General features: G+C 50.6%; 1 protein-coding gene across 2 annotated transcripts in view; it reads right to left on the bottom strand.

Moving 5' to 3' along the window:
* The window catches only part of Ube2o (ubiquitin conjugating enzyme E2 O), a 46,549-nt gene that overhangs the window by 4,829 nt on the left and 22,122 nt on the right, over positions 1 to 19,598 (bottom strand). The window contains exons 2-13 of one of the 2 annotated variants that reach the window (XM_052197025.1): positions 7,934 to 7,993; positions 7,669 to 7,779; positions 5,588 to 5,685; positions 5,118 to 5,181; positions 3,516 to 3,659; positions 2,999 to 3,108; positions 2,715 to 2,865; positions 2,017 to 2,489; positions 1,495 to 1,649; positions 1,247 to 1,359; positions 1,030 to 1,158; positions 395 to 484 (exon numbers count right to left, since the gene is read on the bottom strand). In XM_052197025.1, coding sequence (XP_052052985.1) covers positions 395 to 484; positions 1,030 to 1,158; positions 1,247 to 1,359; positions 1,495 to 1,649; positions 2,017 to 2,489; positions 2,715 to 2,865; positions 2,999 to 3,108; positions 3,516 to 3,659; positions 5,118 to 5,181; positions 5,588 to 5,685; positions 7,669 to 7,779; positions 7,934 to 7,993 — 1,698 coding nt within the window. The remainder of the gene's footprint in view (positions 1 to 394; positions 485 to 1,029; positions 1,159 to 1,246; positions 1,360 to 1,494; positions 1,650 to 2,016; positions 2,490 to 2,714; positions 2,866 to 2,998; positions 3,109 to 3,515; positions 3,660 to 5,117; positions 5,182 to 5,587; positions 5,686 to 7,668; positions 7,780 to 7,933; positions 7,994 to 19,598) is intronic. The other variant, XM_052197026.1, reaches the window with a different exon arrangement.

Raw genomic sequence — 19,598 nt, 5'->3', positions numbered from 1 at the left:
TACCCAGGCGGGGGAGGGATCAGCCACTCTGTCTGTCCATTTGGCCCATCCCCTTGTGTGCACCAGGAAAGTAGAGTTGATGACAGGGTCAGCTCAAGTATGGCAGAGGAAAGGGGACCAGCTAGAGATGGCCAGAACTGGGACCAGCCTTTTTGTTCTCTTCCTAATGTGTCAACAACTGTCCTAGAAACAGTAGCAGGAAACCCCCTGTATTTCCTAACACACTATGTGGTGATCTAGAGGTTTGGGAACCTCGCACACTGTGAGATTTAGAGAGCCTCTGTCCCTGTCCTTGGGGCTGATGTGGGAAATCTACAGAGCACCTTCGGGGTAGCCACCAGCCCCGGAGGCCGGGGTTCTAAGTGGCCAGTGGCCTGGGTCTTGGCAACCTCACCTGTGGCAGGATGATGGTTTTTGAGTTGTCAGCCCACACCACTTCCACTTTGCTGCTGACGTCGACTCGGGCCACCTGGCCCACTGAGGGCTGAAGGGTAGAGGGGATGGGGTCAGATGGGTACAGTGGGGAAGCTGCGAGCCCTGAAGGGAGGAAGCACTAGTGGGTTCTGCCCCCCCCCCCCCCATCCCCTGGACTGGCAGCGAACACTGAATGTCTTTTCCCAAATCTGCAGAGTTCTCTCCCCACAGGCAGTGCCCTGGCCTGCCTCAGCACTCTTCCCAGCATAGGACCCTGACACCAGAGCTTGTTTCTGCCCCTGTGTCTGGACTCTGTCTTGGCCTTTCCCAACACCCCAGCTTTTCCTCCAGATCTAGCTCAGTTGACTGTGTGGTGCTCACGGCTGCAGTGGAGTGCAGCCCCTAGGAACCTAACTGCCAGGAGCCATGAAGCCTGAAGCCTCCAGTATGTGGGTGCCCTGTCTCTAACTCTAAGCCATGCCATGCCAGCCATCCTGGCATGCAGAACTCTAAGATTTTCAGGTCTTGGCTCCTGAAGGCACCTGGTAGCAGTGTGAGGGACTGCAGCCATCACCCAGACACAAGGTGCAGTCCCAGGCAGAGCAGCGCACTCACCTCGTCCTCCTTGGGAAGAGCCCCATCCTCGGTGTTACCAATGCGGATGACAATATCGGTTGTGCGGAAGCGAAAGTCAGGGTGGTCAGCGATGTCATAGACGCTCACGTCCTCTTCTTCTCCAATGAGCTGTGGCAAAAGGCGGGCTGAATGAGCCAGGGCCTCACCCCTTTGCCAGAGCCCACCCAGAGGAAGTGGGGGTGGGGGGGGGACTCACCTCTACATCATCCCCACTTGGTCGCAGCTTGAACCACTTCACCATGCAGGTGCGGCCAACGTGGTCCCCAGATTGCACCACACCATAGACAGCAGGGTCTGGACAGCTCTGGACTAGGGAAATCAGAAGGGACATGACTAGCTGAAGAGCTTGGGGCACCTGCCTGCAAACATGCTTCAAACCACACAGGCCTCTGCCAGCCTGTCAAAGAGCTTCAGAGTACTCCTAGACCCCAAGTCCAGCGCTACCTCGCTTGTCCACCACGAAGTCCCCGGGGCAGAACTCATTGTTGTCCAGGTGGTGCACAGGGAAGAGGTCGTTGGAGCGGATGTTGCACTCCACAGAGCCATCTTGCCACATCACATCAGCTGAGGTCATTGTGGTCACAACCTCCACAGCCACCCTGTGAAGTGTAGGCCCGTGAGCCAGGTCACAAAAATAGGCTTCTTGTAGCTAGAGCAGGTGACCTTCCACCCCTTCCAGGCCTACCTCAGTCTCAGGGTGAATGCCTAGTGTATGGAAAGCTCACCTGTGATACGATCTCAGGCTAGGACCCACAAGGAGAACTTAGGCAAATGTGGTCCCAGAAAGCCAGGTGAGGGAGGGCTGGGTGCCATCCTCACACCACACTTGTCCCATCCCCAGGCCTACCATAGCGCCGAGCATCTGCAGACGGGAGCACCACAGGCTCTTACAGGGCACATAGAGCCTGGGGCACTGAGTCTGTGTGCGCACCGCACCGCGGGATAAGGAACACACTCGGAACTCACCTGTCTCCAGGCTTGAAGTCACGCGTGATCTTATTCTTCTTTCTCTTGTGTTTTCGCTTCAAGTTTTTGATGGACAACGGAATGCTCTTTTTCCGACCAGTACCACTGCCACTCTGGGAGGAGGTCGTAGAGCTGGCAGAGGAGGTCACCGAGCTGGTGTCGTCCGTATCGTCAGCTGCCTCATCGTCTGCATCCTGCTCTGCTGAGTGGAGCCCGTCATCGCCACCCTCCTTCAAGAGGAAAGGGGGCAGTGGCTCGCCCGTCTCCTGAAGCTCCTCTGACCCCTCGCCCTGCATCTCCACTGGGCTGGCTGATCCATCACGTTGCTCCTCTAGGCTAGCAGACCCTACTTCGCTTCCGGCTCTGGCTTCTCCTTTCTTGTCTGGGTCTTCCATGGAATGGTCCCTAGGACATTGGGTATCTGGGGCGCAGGACATGATTCTCACAACCTGTTTCTTCAGTAGGCGCTTCACCTACAAGAGCAGAACAAAGGGGAGGGAGTTGTAGACTGAGGCAGGCAGGGGCCACCGTGGCCCCAGGTACTGTCTTGGGGAGTAGAGCTATACACACCTAAGTGGCCAGCAAGGGTCCTCAGGGCTGTTCCCTAAGGCCTAAAGCCCAGACCCACCTTGCTGGCTGTGGAAATGGCTCACAGCCAGTTCTTTGAGTGCCCACACCCGCCCACCTCAAGGACATACCTTCTTGGCCATAGAGCCCTCCCCCTGGGCGCAGTTTTTTTCTGGACATTCCCAGGCAATCTTGGCCGGCTCTACCTTGGCTGGGAAGACATACAGACAGCGTTCCCCAAGCTGCCGCTGAGCATGGTCAAAGCATCCGAGACGCTTCACCCTGAAGAGAAAAACCGGGAGTTTGGCAGCACTTCTGAGAGCTTGGTAGGATGCTTGGTCCTCCCACGCATCTATGGCCAGACCAACACATGCTGAGGATGAGTGCTGGGGTTCTGAGGTGGGGGCACGCTCACCTGCCTAGGTTCTCCTGAGTGATGATGGAAGGTGGGGGGCTAACACTGTCCGTGCCCCCAGGGCAGAAACTCTTGGTAATCCACGTAACTTTCAATTCTACAACCTGCACCTGAGGACAATGGATAGGATACTTTCTTCAAATAGCTGCCCAGAGCCCACTCCAACACAAATCAATCAATCAATCAATCAATCAATCAATCAATCAATCAATCACCACAGTTAGGGTTAGGGAAGGACAGATGGATAGCCAGAAGTAGACTTTCAAGATCTGTACCAACACACAGATATACTGTAGCCACCCACCCAGCAGGAGTCAGGGTCTCTCCAGTCTGCCCAAGCAGGGCAAGTGGAGGGATCAATGCCCGTCAGCCACCCCACCACTAGAGCCTAGGCTGCTCCAATGCTCACACCTCATTCAGACCACTGGGGTTTGGTCTCTAGAGAGCAGGCTGGAGGGCAGCAGACAGGACCTGGAGCTTACAACTCTGCCCCTCGCCCCACTGCTTATGTCCTTACCTCCTCCACCACCACACGGAACTTGCTCTTGGTGCTGAGGACAGGCTTGACCCCAGAGAGCCACTGGACACTGGAGAAGATCTTGGCTGGGCCGATAAGTACTTGGCCTGGGTAGAAGCCATAGGAGTCATCGAAGAAGAGACCCTGAAGGGTTTGAGGGTGGAGGAAAGCGCACATGAGTGGGCTCTAGTGTGATGTACCTTGTGTACCTGAGGCTTTAAAGGATGCCCTGTTGCTAGTCAACTGGCCCTTTAAGAATTCTTAGCTATTGCCGGGCGGTGGTGGCGCACGCCTTTAATCCCAGCACTTGGGAGGCAGAGGCAGGCGGATTTCTGAGTTTGAGACCAGCCTGGTCTACAGATTGAGTTCCAGGACAGCCAGGGCTACACAGAGAAAGCCTGTCACGAAAAATACCAAAAAAAAAAAAAAAAAAAAAAAGAATTCTTAGCTATTGAATTGCTTGATACACCTTCAGTGTTGGTTGCCTCTTGGATTTCTGGGAACAGGATGGGTTTTTAAAAGCCAGCTGAGGCAGAGAAAAGGGGATGAGGGGCTGGCTCGCAGAGTGAGAGGAGAAGGCAGTTGGTGCAGAAGACATTGTTAGGAGACAGATGAGCCAGGGGAGGAGAGGCTGAGCTGAACAGACATGCTCTAACAGTTGTAGTTTGGAGTTGCTGGTATTGGGAACACCAGGAGAAGGGACTGTTGTTAAGCAGACTGTTGGGGAACTGAGGGAGGAGCGCTTGGGATTAATCTTTGAAGGGGCTGAGCTGGAAACTGGGAGGAGGGCTGGCAGGGAGTTAAGGAACTGGCTACTGTTCTTAAAAGCTATCTTACAGTAGACCACCTTGGCCAGCCACACGTCAGGCCTCAGGGAATGGCTGAAGCACAGTCAATGGAGAATATACTTTGTAAGAATGGTGCACACCAGGTACTAGTAATCATATTAAAATGCAGCTGGAGATCGTTCTAGGCCCTAACAGACTCTCAGGCAATGCAGTGCTGGTGACCTGGGGTCACACACTCAGGAGCAAAGCTCTAGAGAGCAATGGCAAACACTCATGTAAGCACACACCCCTAGTACAGACGACCTACATGAGCTACTGTGCTGCTACACCCTGCTGGACAAAGTGACTCTGCACCCGAGGGGGAGACAAGGCCAGCAGCATGGGGCACAGCAGCAACCCTAGCCCAAGCTGCAGATCAAGACTTTGTTTTTAAAACAAAACAAGTGACTGGAGTTAGGAGCGCTGGCTGCCCTTAAGGAGGACCCACCCACATGGTGGCTCACAATCTCCTCTGACTCCATTACCAGGGGATCTGACCTGTTCTTGCCACCACATGTTCCTATAAACACCTGGTGCACATTCTCCTTTTCTCTGATTTTCTCATAAAATAAATCTTACACCCTACCTTCAGTTAACCAGCCAGGTAAGACTACTGACAAATAAAACGCTGATATTTCGTGCCCCTGCCCAAGTCTCGCGTCGCTCTGGTGCCCTCTTCCCCTTGCCTCACGATCTTGCCTAGCCTACAACAGTCCTCAGTGCCTAAGCAGCGGAGGACAGACATGGTGACTCCCTTCTGGCAGAGCATATGTACCGAGTCGCTGACATGAGGGCAGACATCGTAGAGTTTGGCACCATCTTCTGTGTTCATGGAGCACCTGAAACAGTAGACAGAGGCTTGGTCTCCACTAAGGTGGTACACACCCAGCACCAGGAATCAGAGGCACCAAGACCAAAGCATGCCCTAAAGCACACCGGTCACCTCCCACCCACAGCCCAGCTCTGCCCCAGGACAGGAGCCCCAGCTGCCATTAGTGCTGCCATTATTAACACACGCACAACAGAGCACCGACCCGCAGACACACCTAAATGAAACATTTAACAAGCTCAGATTGCCCAGAACCTGAGCTGTAGCAGGACAGAGACAGAGCTACCACTGAGATACAGATGCTGAATGCTAGCATCATCCGTTACTGTCCCGGACCAGACATTCATTACTGTCACAGACCTGTAAAAACTCTCTTGTATTTTGGAGCAGGCAGTTGTCCCTAAGCTGACACCTACCTGGCACCATTAGATAACTTGAGGATGATCTGGTTCTTCAAGTCATAGACCTTCCCCAGCCAGCAGTCATAAGCGATATAGTCTCCATACATGAAGGGCTGCCGATCAAGGACACAGCAGTGAGACAGAGCAGATGCCAGAGCCTGGGGTCTGCCTTACCCCACTAGGATGTGAAAGGTTCTAAACAATTTACTTGCACTGTACCCCAAGCCCCTTTCCACTGAGTAGGCAGTAGTGGCCTGTGGGCCCTGTGGGGGGATGTCCTGCAGCGGCAGAGGACAGCACTAGGAGGCTGGCATGGGTGGGAGGTGGGCTTTGTGGATAGGTGAGGACCATTAATAAAGGTGAATCCACCGGGAACCCTGAGCGCAGTGTTCTCTGTTAAAAAGCATTCAGCAGGGGGCTGGAGAGATGGCTCAGCAGTTAAGAGCACTGACTGCTCTTCCAGAGGTCCTGAGTTCAAATCCCGGCAACCACATGGTGGCTCACAACCATCTGTAATGGGATTGGATGCCCTCTTCTGGTGTGTCTGAAAACAGCAACAATGTACTCACATACATAAATTAAGGAAAATGTAATGAATAAATAACACTACCGATGTAATTAATTAAAAAAAAAAAAGCATTCAGCAAACAGAAGCCATCCCAAAGGAGCTTCCTCACTGGGACAACTGAAGACAGTATGTGATAAGTACTGAATAAGTGAGTACTAAGCAGTCGAGTAAACAGAACTCTCCGGTGCACCTCATATAAAAATGAAGAAGTGAAGAAACAGCAGTAGGCACAGCTCTTCCACACACATGAGAATGCCAACCAATAGAAATGAGGGCACAGAGACTCCTCCTGTGACTCTCAGTGTTGTGGCCAGTTTAAGTGGCAATGTTCCTTAGACTAAGGCTTGCAGATGGTGGCCTGACACAGAAGCTCGTGATGTATGGAATACAATTACTTCCTGGGGTAAAGGATGATTTTACAGGGGAGGAGCTATGAAGACCAACACAGCCTGAGTGGAGAGTGAGCATCCCCAGAGGCAGAGCAGCACTGGACATCAAAAGGCCCAGACATGGCTGCACAGCACAGGGGCATGCTGGGAGTCTGTCCATGAGACAACATCGTGCATGAGCTCTGCAGCATGGCCGTCCAGGGTGTGGAAGGGTACTCCAGACGGGAAGGAGTGACAGGTAGACAGGTAAAGCCAGGTGTACTCCCGCACGGGCCCAGGGCCCAGAGGGAAAGGATGCTAAGCAGTCGGAGGCTCAGGCAGTATGGGGTCACCACCTACTCCCCCCCACCCCCCCGCTACGGGCTGTATCCAAGTTTTATAAAGCACAAGTTTTGGTGAGCAGGGGTGCTGGGGGCTGTGTGTGCAGCTTGCTTTCAGATGGTTCAGGAGATGATGGTGACGGGGGTCAGTGGGGAGGCCAGCGGCTGCACGCTCTGGAGATTAGGCACACAGCTTAGCACTTCTGGGTAAGTTTAAAGTCCTTTATGTTTATGTGTGAGAGTACTTTGCTGCATGTATGTATGTGAACCATGTGTGAGCCTGGTGCTCTCAGAGGTAAAGGACAGAGCTGATCCTCTGGGTCTGTGTCCTCAGCAAGAATAAGGATTCTTGCCTGTGGACCATTTCTCCAACCTTCTTGTAGCTTTAAAAGTTAAGTGTTGGATGGCGATGGAGAGATGGCTCAGCAGTGAAGAGCACTCACTGCCTGCTCTTCCTCAGGACCTGGGTTCCATTCCCAGCACCCGCATGGTGGCTCACAATTCTGTTATTTCAGTTCCAGGGATCTAATTCTCTCTTCTGGTATCAGACATGCAAATGGTACACAGACTATATTCATGCAAAATACATACATACATACATACATACATACAACAAACAAACAAACAAACAAACAAATTCGTGTCTGTGGTAGGTGAGAAACAAGGAAAGCGACCACATTTGTCATGATCTCTGCTGATAGTGCAGCAGAGCACACTGGCCACAGTGACCAACCAAGCACTGAGCCATCCGACCCACTAAGACTGCACTTGGCAGGAGCAGCAGCTGAGGCCACACAGCCAAGACGAGAGGCCGCTCACCCAGATGTGCTGGAGGTCCTTGCTGTTGACAGGGTAGATGATGCAGTTGGTGCCAATGAGCTTGACGGCGCAGTCAATGTTGACATCTATCACTGTACCACACTGACTGTCCTGGGAGGAAGGAAACATCCCACAAGGTTGCCGTAGGAGACCCCACCAGACACTCCCTATGCTCTCCACTCCTCCAACCAAGCAGCTGTCTTCCAAACAAGAGTGGGAGCACGCAGGCTCAAGAGCCAAGACAGGATGGGGATGAGGGACTCACAGTTGAGCGCATGTGTCGGACCACATCCCGGGGCACCACAGAGCGGTCCTCTAGTTTCAGCTGTAAAGAAAACATGAATAGACTCAGTGAAACAGTACTCAGCAAAACCATAACGGGAAAGTGGGAAGGGGTGGGTGGGAGGACAGGGGAAGAGAAGGGGGCTTACGGGACTTTCGGGGAGTGGGGGGGCTAGAAAAGGGGAAGTCATTTGAAATGTAAATAAATTATATCGAATAAAAAAAAAAAAAAAGAAAACATGAATGAGAGCCCTGGAAACAGCACATCAGAATGCTCTCCACCCAGGTCCATCCCACCAAAGGCAGAGAAAGGATCCTTTTATCTGTATCCCCCACCTCCAATACACACTGTGGCGATAGTCTTATGCACTGGGAGGCATAGCTACACCACACAAGGTCTCACTCTAGTACAGGGTTTAGCGCATCCTATTAAAAGCAAGCATCTTAATGAGTAAAAATCCTTCTCAAAGTGTCTACCCTCTGACCTTGGCTTGGGAGTGCTCAGGAGTGGTTGGAGGACTGGCATGATACTGGGCAGTGGCCAGTCACTCTGAAGCTAGCTGTCACTGGACACCACCCTTCTAATCTGGGTCATCCTGCCTGCCCAGCTGCAGCCTGCTCCTTATCTGTGGCACTACAGGGCCTGTCCTGATCCAAGTGAAGCCCCAGAACTCCCGCCTCCTGCTGCGGGTGGCCTCCAGGGCCGGGGCAGAGCTGCTTTTCTACCAGGCTGGTTGTCTTTTCTGCTCATCTCCAAATTTGGAGTCTTCTGTCACTCTTTTTTTTTTTTCCCCTGTATAGCCCTGGCTGTCCTGGAACCCACTCTGTAGACCAGGCTGTCCTCGAACTCAGAAATCCGCCTGCCTCTGCCTCCCAGAGTGCTGGGATTACAGGCGTGCGCCACCACCGCCCGGCTGTTCTGTCACTCTTGAGCAAGCCGTATGTGGTTGCTGCATCTCCGCTGCCCAAAGACTAGCAACACACACCAGGGTGAACTATCTCTCAAATTCTCCCCAACTCTCAACAACCACAGCAAACGTCTCTCTGCTCTCTATTGTGAAAGGTGACTGCCAGAGGAACAGGACAGAAATGCTGAAAGGAAGTACAAGGTCACTGAAGCTTTGGTAGGTAAGGTCAATTGAACAAGCTCTAAAGGTAGGCTGTGACCTAAGGGAGCAATTCTGCCACCAAACTGCCACAGGGATCCAGGACCTGCTCTACATGTACACACAGAACCTCAGCAGTCAACACTGGGAACTGTGACAGGATTGAAGTCACAAAGAAAGCATTGGCTCACAAGTGCATGCACGCACATAGTCACACAGCGGCTATAATCATCCACCCCTGCCTGACTCCCATCCATAGGGACATAGGCTGAGGTCCTCAAAGGCTGGCTTCAGGGCACGGAAGGAAATATGGAGGAGAGGTCAGCACCTTTTTCTAACTGTGAAGACACTTTGTGCCTGCCCCACCCTCAGCTTCACCTCAACTGCCTTCTTAGCTTAGACATCAAATCACCACCAATTGGGTCTAAGTCACCACAGGAAGCAGAAGCTGCCTATGGGAGGGAGATTCAAGGAGTGGAGAGGCCTTGAGGAGAGCCCTGAGCTGCATCTGTAGATCATCCCGTGGGCCTTTGTCAGGTCCAAGTACTGCCAGCAGAGGAGGGGAGGATCCACATGTACAGACCTCGATCAGAACAGCCTCATACAGGGCATGAGAAATGGAGGCCCTAGCTCTACGGCAGGAGGGATGCTAGAGAAGAACGGCCTCTCCATGTGCGTTGGGCTTTCCACCTGGGAACCATCTTCAGGAGCTCTTCTTTTTCTTTTTCTTTCTTTCTTTTCTTTTCTTTCAACGATACAGAGTTTCTCTGTGTTCTGTGTAGCCCTGGCTGCTCTCTAACTCAGAGATCTGCCTGCCTCTGCCTCCCAAGTGCTGGGATTAAAGGTGTGCCACCACTGCCCAGCTCTTCTAATCTTGTTGCCAAGCAGCTCCAACTCCCCTGCTGGCACTGGGAGCAGCAGGGAGAAAGGGACGGGGAGAAAAAGGGATGGGGTCACTATGTGCCAATCCCCAAGGGGGACAAGCAAGGCTCTCCACCATCCTCTGACTTTTTTCTTCACTCCCTTGTCTTTTTCCAAGACTTTCAAATATGCCTGTGTAGCTTGGGTGTCCCCACACTACACGGTTCTACCCCAACGACCCCTTCCTTTTCTTCTTTGCCAGCATGGGCTATCTGCTTCTCAAATCCCTCAATGTTCCTATTCTGTCAGGACCTGCTGTGGCTCTGGGGAGCTTTCCCTGCTCTGCTCGCTCTAGGTCCCAGGCTGGTTTCTGAACACTGGATGTTACCCTGAAGTGCCCCCCAACTCCACCAAGGCCGTGCTACCACCATCCTGACTGTCAACCCTTTTACAGGTAAGCAAACAGACACAGAGAAAGCTGCATGCTCAAGGTCACACAACTCACAGAACTGACACAGCGTGAACCTAAATTTGGCAGTCTAACTCTTGTCCTTTCTTTACATCACACAGACACTTATCCCTTCCACGAGCTGCAAAGACAGGACCGGGTAAAAACATACTTCCAGTAGATTTACACATTTCAAATAGAGCTTTGCTGTTTTAAAAAGCATCTGAGGCATCTAGAAGGCAGCTGTGGTGGGATCTGACTGCAGGCCTCACAGACTCCCCTAAGGCTCCATCCCTGGGTAAAAGGCTATGTACCTGATCCCCAATTCCCCTTTCATCTAGAAAGATCAAGTACTAAGTCACAGGTGCCAGACATCACCAGGAAGTGAGCACCAGAGAGCACTGCACCTGCCTGAACGGAGATTCCAGGGGATAGAGAGATGGCTCAGCAGATAAGAGCGCTGACTGCTCTTCTAGAGGTCCTGAGTTCAATTCCCAGTAACCACATGGTGGCTCACAACTATCTGCAATGCCCTCTTCTGGTGTGCCTGAAGACAGCTACAGTGTACAGTATACATAAAATAAATAAATATATCTTTAAACAAAAAAGAGGAGATTCTGTTGCAAAACTAAAAGCTCAAGTCCCTACTTCTAAGGGGTACCCTGAGTATTGCCATCACGGCACTGAGAGAGTTGGGAACACGGACTTTTAAATGTCTAGAGAGCCTTGAAAATGCTAGCCATGCCTTCTGCTGGGCACCAACCCCTTGCTGTCGAAATGGGTAAGTTCATGAAACTGTGGAATGTGATGTTTGTCCTGGTTGGATACTACTCCGGAGGCCAAAAACACTGTCGATGGCACCTCAGACTGTCCTTAACGTGACCCCTGAAAAGTGACGGCTGCCACGGCAAAAAGATTGCCAAAAAATGCAAGATCAAGTTCTTTGTGAGCATTTATCACTGTAATCATGTCATGCCCACAGGTACTCTGGACATCCTCTTGGATGAAGCTGTTTTCGACAAGGATGTCTTTAGGGCTCTGAAATGAAAGGCTGGGGAGGCCAAGGTCAGTGTGAGGAGGAACAATATAAGACAGGAGAGAAATGGTTTTTCCACAAGCTTCGCTTTTAGGTATATTTTTGTTTCTATCATTAAAAATTAAAAAGAAAAAAAAAAAAAAGAAGAGGGAAAAAAGCCCAGCAACTCAAGGCTTACTGGCTGGTGTCCAGCGTTTCCTGGAAAGCACCAGTGAACGTAAGTTTTGGAACAGCAGAAAAGAAGCAGTGACACCAAAGGCTATGTTCTGCCTGGGGAGTCATCATGGGCTGCATGAAACAAGCACTGGTCATGTAATGGCGGGGAACGGGGCAAGGGGCAGTCTCTGTTGCCTCCTCTGAAAACAACTCAGGGCCATACTGTGGAGGAGGGGATTTCAGCTTTAAGGCACCCACTGTCCAGACAACACGAGCTAAGTGTCTACCCTCTGCTCAGCCTGGCTCCGGCTCCAGCTCTAGGGCAGTGAGAGAAGCAGAGCAGACAGGGGCCAGGCTATGTAAAAGGGCTACTCTGACCATATACATGGCTGAGTAAGGCAGTGAGCTTCCTGAATACACCAGCCTTCTAGATGCTGCTGGCAGTGCCTGGAGGCTGGCAGGGTTTAAAAGGGACAGAGCGGTTACTCAGGCCTTAGGAAAGGAATCCTGAGCAAGGCAGAAGCACCTGTGGGCCTAAGCCAAGGAAACACATTGGGTTCACCTGCCTAGGAAGGGAAGGCAGTGGTTCTGTAGTTTTCAGCTGGGAGCCACTCTGTCCTCTCCCCACCCTAGGGACACAGGACAGCTCCTGTCACAATGACTAGACAGCATTTCAACTGTGTCTAGCCCAAGGAACTCCTGGCTGCTCAGGATATCTAGAAACAAGATGGGTAAAAGGTCATCTCCACTACCTCTACTGAATTCCCCACTCCCTTCTCACCTACCGCTACCCCATTTAATACAGGGTCTTGTATAGCTCTGGCTGGCCTGGAACTCACTCTTTAGACTGGGCTGGCCTCAAATTCAGAGGTTACCTGTCTCTGCCTCTTGAGTGCTGGAATTAGAGCTGTGTGCCACATGCTCACCCTTCCTTCCTTCCTTCCTTCCTTCCTTCCTTCCTTCCTTCCTGTGTATCTGTGCACACATGTGTGCAGTACCCATGGAGGTCAGAAGAGAGTGTTCAATCACTTGAAACTGAGTTAGAAAGAATTGTGAACTCCCTGACATGGGTGCTGGGAACCAAATTCAGGTCCTCTGGAAGGGCAGCCATCACTCTTAGCAGCCCAGCCACTTCTCCAGCCTATTTTACTTTGCTTTTTTTGTTTGTTTTTTTGAGACAGGGTTTCTCTGTGTAGTCCCAGAACTCACTCTGTAGACCAGTCTGGCTTCGAACTCAGAAATCCACCTGCCTCTGGCTCCCAAGTGCTGGGATTACAGGCGTGCGCCACCACGCCCGGCTTCTATTTTACTTTGTTAAAAATTAAAATTGAAAATTATTATGGCTCCCCAGCACTCACATGGCAGCTCACACCCATCGGTAACTCCAGTTCCAGGGGAGCCAGTATCACCTTTGGCTTCCTGGGCTAGGCATTACATATAAATGGTGCACACATATACACGCAAGCAAAACAACCATACACATTAAGCAATAATGAATCAAATGGAGAAGGATGTGAGGAGACTGGATACTGGGCTCTGGCCTCCACACAGATGAGGGCAGGGCAGAGGGAAGGACTGCAGTCCCGGGAAGAAGCTGCCGCTGCCCAGTGAGCAGGCGCTAGTTATCAGCACTGGAACGAAACTTAGGTCCTCTGCAATAGCCATTTCTCCAGTCCTCACGGGAAAGGCTTTAATGGGCTTAAACACATATGTCTGGAGAGCAGGAGCCACCAGCCACATCAGTGAAGGCCAAAAGGGGAGGTGTGGCCAGACTTCAATCTCAGAGCAAGAAATCTCCATATTCCCAGGGCAACAGTGTACCCAGGACCAGGTCTTTGTTTCCTTGGGAAACAAAACCCAAGGCAGCCAGACCTCATACCCACTGAAGCCTCAAAATCAGGATCAAAGACAAACTTACCTGCCCTCATTGCATCACTGGGAGAGGAGTGAGTGGACAAACAGGGACAGTTTGCAGTGGACCATCTTTTAGACTTGTGTTCAAAAGTGAGGTGCTCCTCTGCTCCCCAACCCAACTGAGGCAGGCCACACAGGGACTGAAGCTATTCACCTGGCCAGGACTCCAGCCACTTCTTGAAGGGAACAGGATGCCAGGTGAGCACGGAGAGTTAGTCCTATTTTCTTTGTTACTTCCCAACGAGATAAGTAAGCCTCCCCTACCTGTCCCCGCCCCACCCGCCACCGGCAGCCTGAGCTGGGGTCTGAGCCCCAGATACACAGCTGAAGAGAGAAACATGGACAGGGATGTGTTAGAACTAGGACTAGCATGTTCGTTCCCTAGCATTCTGTTCTCAAAGTCAAACAAGACAGCGGTCAGCCTCGGGTGGAGGATGCCTTGTGCCTTGCTCAGCCTACTATCTATAGGTCCTGGTAAAATCCTGCCTCTAGTTCTGCTGTCCTGAAGGGCCTCCTGCTGTTGCATGTCTGCAGCCCCACTCCACAGCACACTGCCCTGCCTCCTGTAAGGGCTGGTTCAGTCTAGCCCTCATCTAACTAAGTAGCCTGGGAAGCTCCTCATGCCAGACTGAAGGGTCTGTTCCTCTGTGGAAACCTGAAAAAGTGTTGGAAATCCTGTAACAGCAGACCCTATATGACAGTGGTTTTCACACCATGGGTTAGTGGGTCATGGCCAGCAGTGGAAGAAGAGAGTATCTGTGTATATATTAGATACACACAGGAAGGGTAGATGCTATTTGAAGTCTTTTCAGTTCTATGTAATGAACACATTCGTGTTCTGTCTCACAGAATAAACTGTTTACTGTGGGTTACTATCAGAAAGTTTGGGAAGCTTGAGAACCCTCATTCCACTCAAGTCTCTGCCTACCACCCATGACCAGCCTAGCAGAGAGATTTCCCCTCACCAGCAACCAAATACCTACAACTACAGCATCTATTCGTTCACACTTAGACACTTTGCTATGGAAACTCATAGTTCTGACCTCCCTTGAATGGTCCTGCATTACCTAGAGCAACAACTGAAGGGGTGGCAGAAAAAACAGAGCTTCCTGTTTGCTGAAGCCAGGCCTCTCTTTCAGTGTCTTCCCAATTCCATGTTAGAATGGCATGTGACTGGTAAGAGATGCCAGCTTGTGCCAGAATAAGGGCTTTTGGGGGAAGTTAAGCAACATGAGGCTCAGTTGGTGAGAACTCAGCCATCAGCACCTTGAATATAGTGTTCCAGGCCAGCTGAGACATCATAGTGAGATCCTACCTCAGAGAGAGAGAGAGAGAGAGAGAGAGAGAGAGAGAGAGAGAGAGAGAGAGAGAGAGATACACACAAGCATACATACATATATACGGTTTTAAAGTTATTATTATTATTATTGGTATCTTTGGCTAAAACATTACAAACACACAATACCAGAACTATTCCACAGAAGTTCTTTAAAGGCACATAGTGGGGTCCAGCCCACAAGTCAGTCAATAGTTTTTGAATGTTTCCTACAGATTCAATATGATACAAGAAGATAAATAACTCACTTGTAAAGCCTAGCATGCACAAGGCCCTGGATTTGATCCCCCATAAAAGGAAGGAAGAAAAGAAGGTAGAAAGGAAAGTGTTTGAAATGATGAGCACAGAACTTGGTGGCAGAGCTGGAAGTGAAGAATATGCAATCAGGAGAAACAGGGCTCTCTCTTGAAGAAGTAAAAATGAAAGATTAGAAAGCAGACAGGCATGGTGGTGTGCAGGTGTCATCTCAGCACTCAGGAGTTGGTGGCAAGAATTGGGGGCTAGACAGAGAGACTGTGTCTAAAAACAAAACAGAAAGAGGGGGGGAAAGTTAGGGAAATAGCTGAGACTGCATCCCTTGCAGCTATGTTCCCCAGGAGGAGGGAAACTAGAGGGCCAGGCTGAGTCAGTGAGCAGAGCTGGTCCCAGCCAACCCTGTGTGGGAGAACCCGCCTACTGGGGGCCGCCAACAGCATCATTGGCTTTATAAACACCACATTTGCTATTTCCAGGCCAATGAGAAGAAAGCACCAAGGCATGCTGGCATTGCAAGGTAACAACTGGTGAGCAAACACCAGAGCTAACCAAAATGGCTTCTGAGGGATGACATCACTGCTTAAGTGAATCACTAAGTCCAAAGACTTCAAATACCCACCTTTCCACCTCCATTTCTTCTAGAACAAGGCAGCAATAAGTACCTCAGGATAGGGAGAAGAGCAAAAGCACTAACTGAAAAGTACTCAGAATACCTAGGAGCAAGCTCTGTCTATTCCTCCAGAGAGTGAGACAAAACCACAAGGAAGCAAAATAAACAGGGAAAGTGGGATTCTAGGCGAGGGGGAGCACTCAAGAACTGGGTTTTGCTGAGGACACAGCACTGCCACTCCCAAGTGGGTACCAACACATATCCTAGAAAGCAGAAGTCTCCCCATGGACAGGACAGCCCTGGGCTGGATGCACTCTTCCAGGTGCAACCCCAGAGCTTATGTTGCGCAATCTCAGGCACCCTGAGTGCTACCTGCCTGGCACCTCTTTTGCCACAGGCCATGTGCTTCTGCTTTATCACTTCAGGAGTACATCCCTACAGAACCCCCAAAGCAAGTCAGCGTGGCCCTCAGGGACTAGAGCACCGAGGAAGGCTTTTGAGGAGCTAATAGCGCAGCTGGAGAAGCCATATGCTCATGAAAACACAAAGGCTGGAATGAGATGCAGATATTAACAAGGCTGTATCATGACTTCAGTGCATTATTAAATTGGAAGGATTTTAAGTCTATCAGGGAGAGTCATGAGTGAACACTACAATGACTTGTGTAGTATTGATAACCTTCTAGTTTTTATGGTCACCATTCTCTACCAACTCCTTTTATGTGCTGGGATACTCCAATCCCAGTGATGGCTTGTGGCTTGAGTTTGAGGACATCAGAGATGTGTGTCTGTTTTCAGAGGTTACTTCTGAGATCCCTCAACAGTATTACAAAAAGCTCTTGGCTATAGGAAGAAACAGCAACACTCAAGCCCCAGGACAGGAAACAGGTGCTATCTCAGGCCGGGCAGAAGTAGTTGGAGCTGGAGAGGACCAGTTGGGCTTTGCAGCTGGGCACCTCAAGGTTAAGGTCCCACTCAGAGACAGGAGATACAAGGTTAGGCTGAGCCACAATTAAGTAAGCCTCAGAGCCAGGTTCAGCCCAGGGACAACTTAGCAGGCTGTGGTACCCTGTAGGAACAGGCATAACACAGACAAGGGTACGAAGACCAGGACCAAGGATGATGCTTCATGCACAATTACACATGAAACTTCCTTTCTCTGGAAGTGCACACCTTTAGAGGATTCTCTGATCTTATGAGCTCATCATAAACCTGACAGAAGATAAAGGTCCTGAGAGCACCAGCTGGGTTTCAAGATGCTGCCATTTTACATCAAGCAACCACAAGATGGCACATGGCTGGCTACATGCTGTTGAGCTGCTTTTGAAGAGCAACTAGCTGGTGGAACAGACAAGGGACCCCTTAAAATGAGAAAGGAGTCTGCTAAGGAATTCTGACTGGCATCAGTGAGGTCATGGAGCAGTAAAAACCGGAGGCTTTCAAAAGAGATCTCAGGGCTCTGGAGGGGGAAGGGGCTGTTTAGGGTGGCTGCTGATCAGAATCCCGGTGCTTTAAAAATTGTTCTGGGGCAGGAGATGGCTCTGTGGTTAGGACCACTGGCTGCTCTTCCGAGTACCAGGGGTTCAATTCCCAGCAACTATATGGTAACTAACAACAGTCTGTAATTCCAGCCCCACTGGATCCAATACCTTCTTCTAGCCTCTGCCAGACATATACATGGTGCAAGCCACCGATACACATATAGTTTATATAGTATAGAGTTTGAGGTCATCCTGGTCTACATATATAAAGTTCCTAGCCAGCTAAGGCTACACAGTGAGACCCTGTTTCAAAATAGAAAACAGAAAACATTTCTAATTAAACTAGAGTTCTGATTTTTCACTTCAAACCTACTGAATGAAGGTTTGGATGAAGACAGCCATGTTCATGTAGTCCCTCAATCCCATCCCCCAAGGCCTGGAAACTGAACCCAGAGCATCATGGCTGCCGCACTCCTCCGCTGACATACAAATCGGGAATCCATTCTTTTTCTTTTGTTTCTTTCTTCAGGCCTCACTGCACACCCCAGAGACACCTGACCTTAATTCATGATCCACCTACCTCATGCTCCTGAGTGCTGTGATCACACTCCACTGGGACATTTGTTTTTAATAGACTGGCCTGTATATCAAGGTGTTAAAACATGGTGGCTTAAAATAATTAACACCATGCACTACTCAGAATTCCCTGATAACCCTTTCTGTGGTTCAGCCTGGGGACAGACACACTGGCACCAAGTTCTCAAAGGATGCAGCCTCAGCTTTGAGAGACTGCTCAGGTGGGCCAGTACTAGGGGGATGGGAAGTGCTGAGAATGGCAGATACAGAGACAAGAACTAGGCCCAGCCAGCTGTTGCCATGGAAGCAAAGATCAGATTCTGCCAGTGCACAGAAGACACTGTTTGGCCACTCTCAAGACTTCCAGGGGGAAAGGGCTTCCTGCACAAGAGTGCAATTTTAGAGGCAGGTTCCTGGTCATGAGTAAGCTGTGGCCCTGGTGGGAGGCTGTGGTCTCAGTCACCGGGGCAGACCTAGGTACATCCTTGCAGGCGTTCCTCCTGCTTTGCCCCCATCTGTATAATGTGGTCTTGGCAGCGTCAAGCCATCACCCTTCCTGAAAGGCTGAATGAAGCAAGGAGCTCCACCCAGGTAGGACAGAGACTTGCTGTGGCCCTGGCTCCCCAAAGCTGCGAAATGACAGCTAATCAATAGCCACTCCACAAAGCGCACTCTACTGCCTCACCAGGCAGACTCGTCTGAAAAAGGAGTCACTCAGCACTGCTATTTTTAAAACTGCAAGTATGAAGAAAAGGCAGTACAAACAATCCATGAAAGCCTTGACTCAAGGCGGTGGGGGCAGGGGCAGGTTCCTTCCCATCGAAGTATGAGGTGCTCATCTCCTCAGTTCCTGAATGCTCTTTCTTTTGTTCTGGGTCATTCCTGGTGGCCAAAGAAGACTACACTAGAACTTTCCAGTGACATGCAGATGAGCACACACACAGGCAGGGAGAGGTCTCATGACCTACCAGAACAACTGTGAAACAGCACTACCCGTCCTCACCCCTGGGGCCTGCTAGGACTCTTTTCTACAGGGAAGCAAAAGCTTGGGAAAGGCAATGGAAAGCCACAGATGAGATGTAAGACTCCATGGATGAGAGTAGGCTGTGGCAGTCCCAACAGTCTCTAATGTCTGCTAAACACCAGTGCTGTCCCCCTGCCCATGGGCAGGCTGGCCTTGCTGAGCTGGCAGAGTACCTGACCACTCATTCTCCTGGGCTCTCAATACTGGTCTCTAACCTTGTGTCTTCTCTCCTTCCAGCTCTCCAGACTACTGGAATTTGGTCAGAACAGGAAAGTACCTTCTAAACCAGTGTTTCTCAACCTGTGGGTCAGGGTCATATATCAGATAGCTACATCATGATTCTGAACTAGCAAAATTCAGTGATGAAGTAGCAATGAAATAATTTTATGGTTGGGGGTCACCATTAACTAGTACATTATCACAGATACTGTACTAAAGGGTAGTAGCATTAGGAAAGTTGAGAAACACTGGTCTAAAATAAGCTTTCCAACAAATTAACTGCGAATGTGCAATAATCTGTGGTGATTGGCAAGGCTAGGAAAACTGTAGAGACTGGTCACCACCCACCTGAAAGCAGAGAATTCCCATGGACGGGTGCTGTGGCCTTTTCTCCAGCAGGCCTTTTTCCCTGGCAGAAAATGGGAAATGTCACAGCTGAACCCAACCAAAGAACACTCGAAAAAGAAGGGCAGCCAGCACTCTAGGCTTAGGCTGACCAATACTACACCCCGCATCCTCACTGAAGCTACCAGTACCCAGGTTTGAGTACCCGCCTTCTACTCTCACAGGCTGGGCTCAGCCGCACTGGAGACGCAGACTGTACAACTGGCATGTAGGGGCTCAAAC

The sequence above is a fragment of the Apodemus sylvaticus genome, chromosome 10 (assembly GCF_947179515.1).
Source record: "Apodemus sylvaticus chromosome 10, mApoSyl1.1, whole genome shotgun sequence".
In the NCBI taxonomy this organism is placed as follows: Eukaryota; Metazoa; Chordata; class Mammalia; order Rodentia; family Muridae; genus Apodemus; species Apodemus sylvaticus.
Note: the sequence above shows the minus strand (reverse complement) of the source record. Positions and strands in the feature narration are given on the sequence as shown.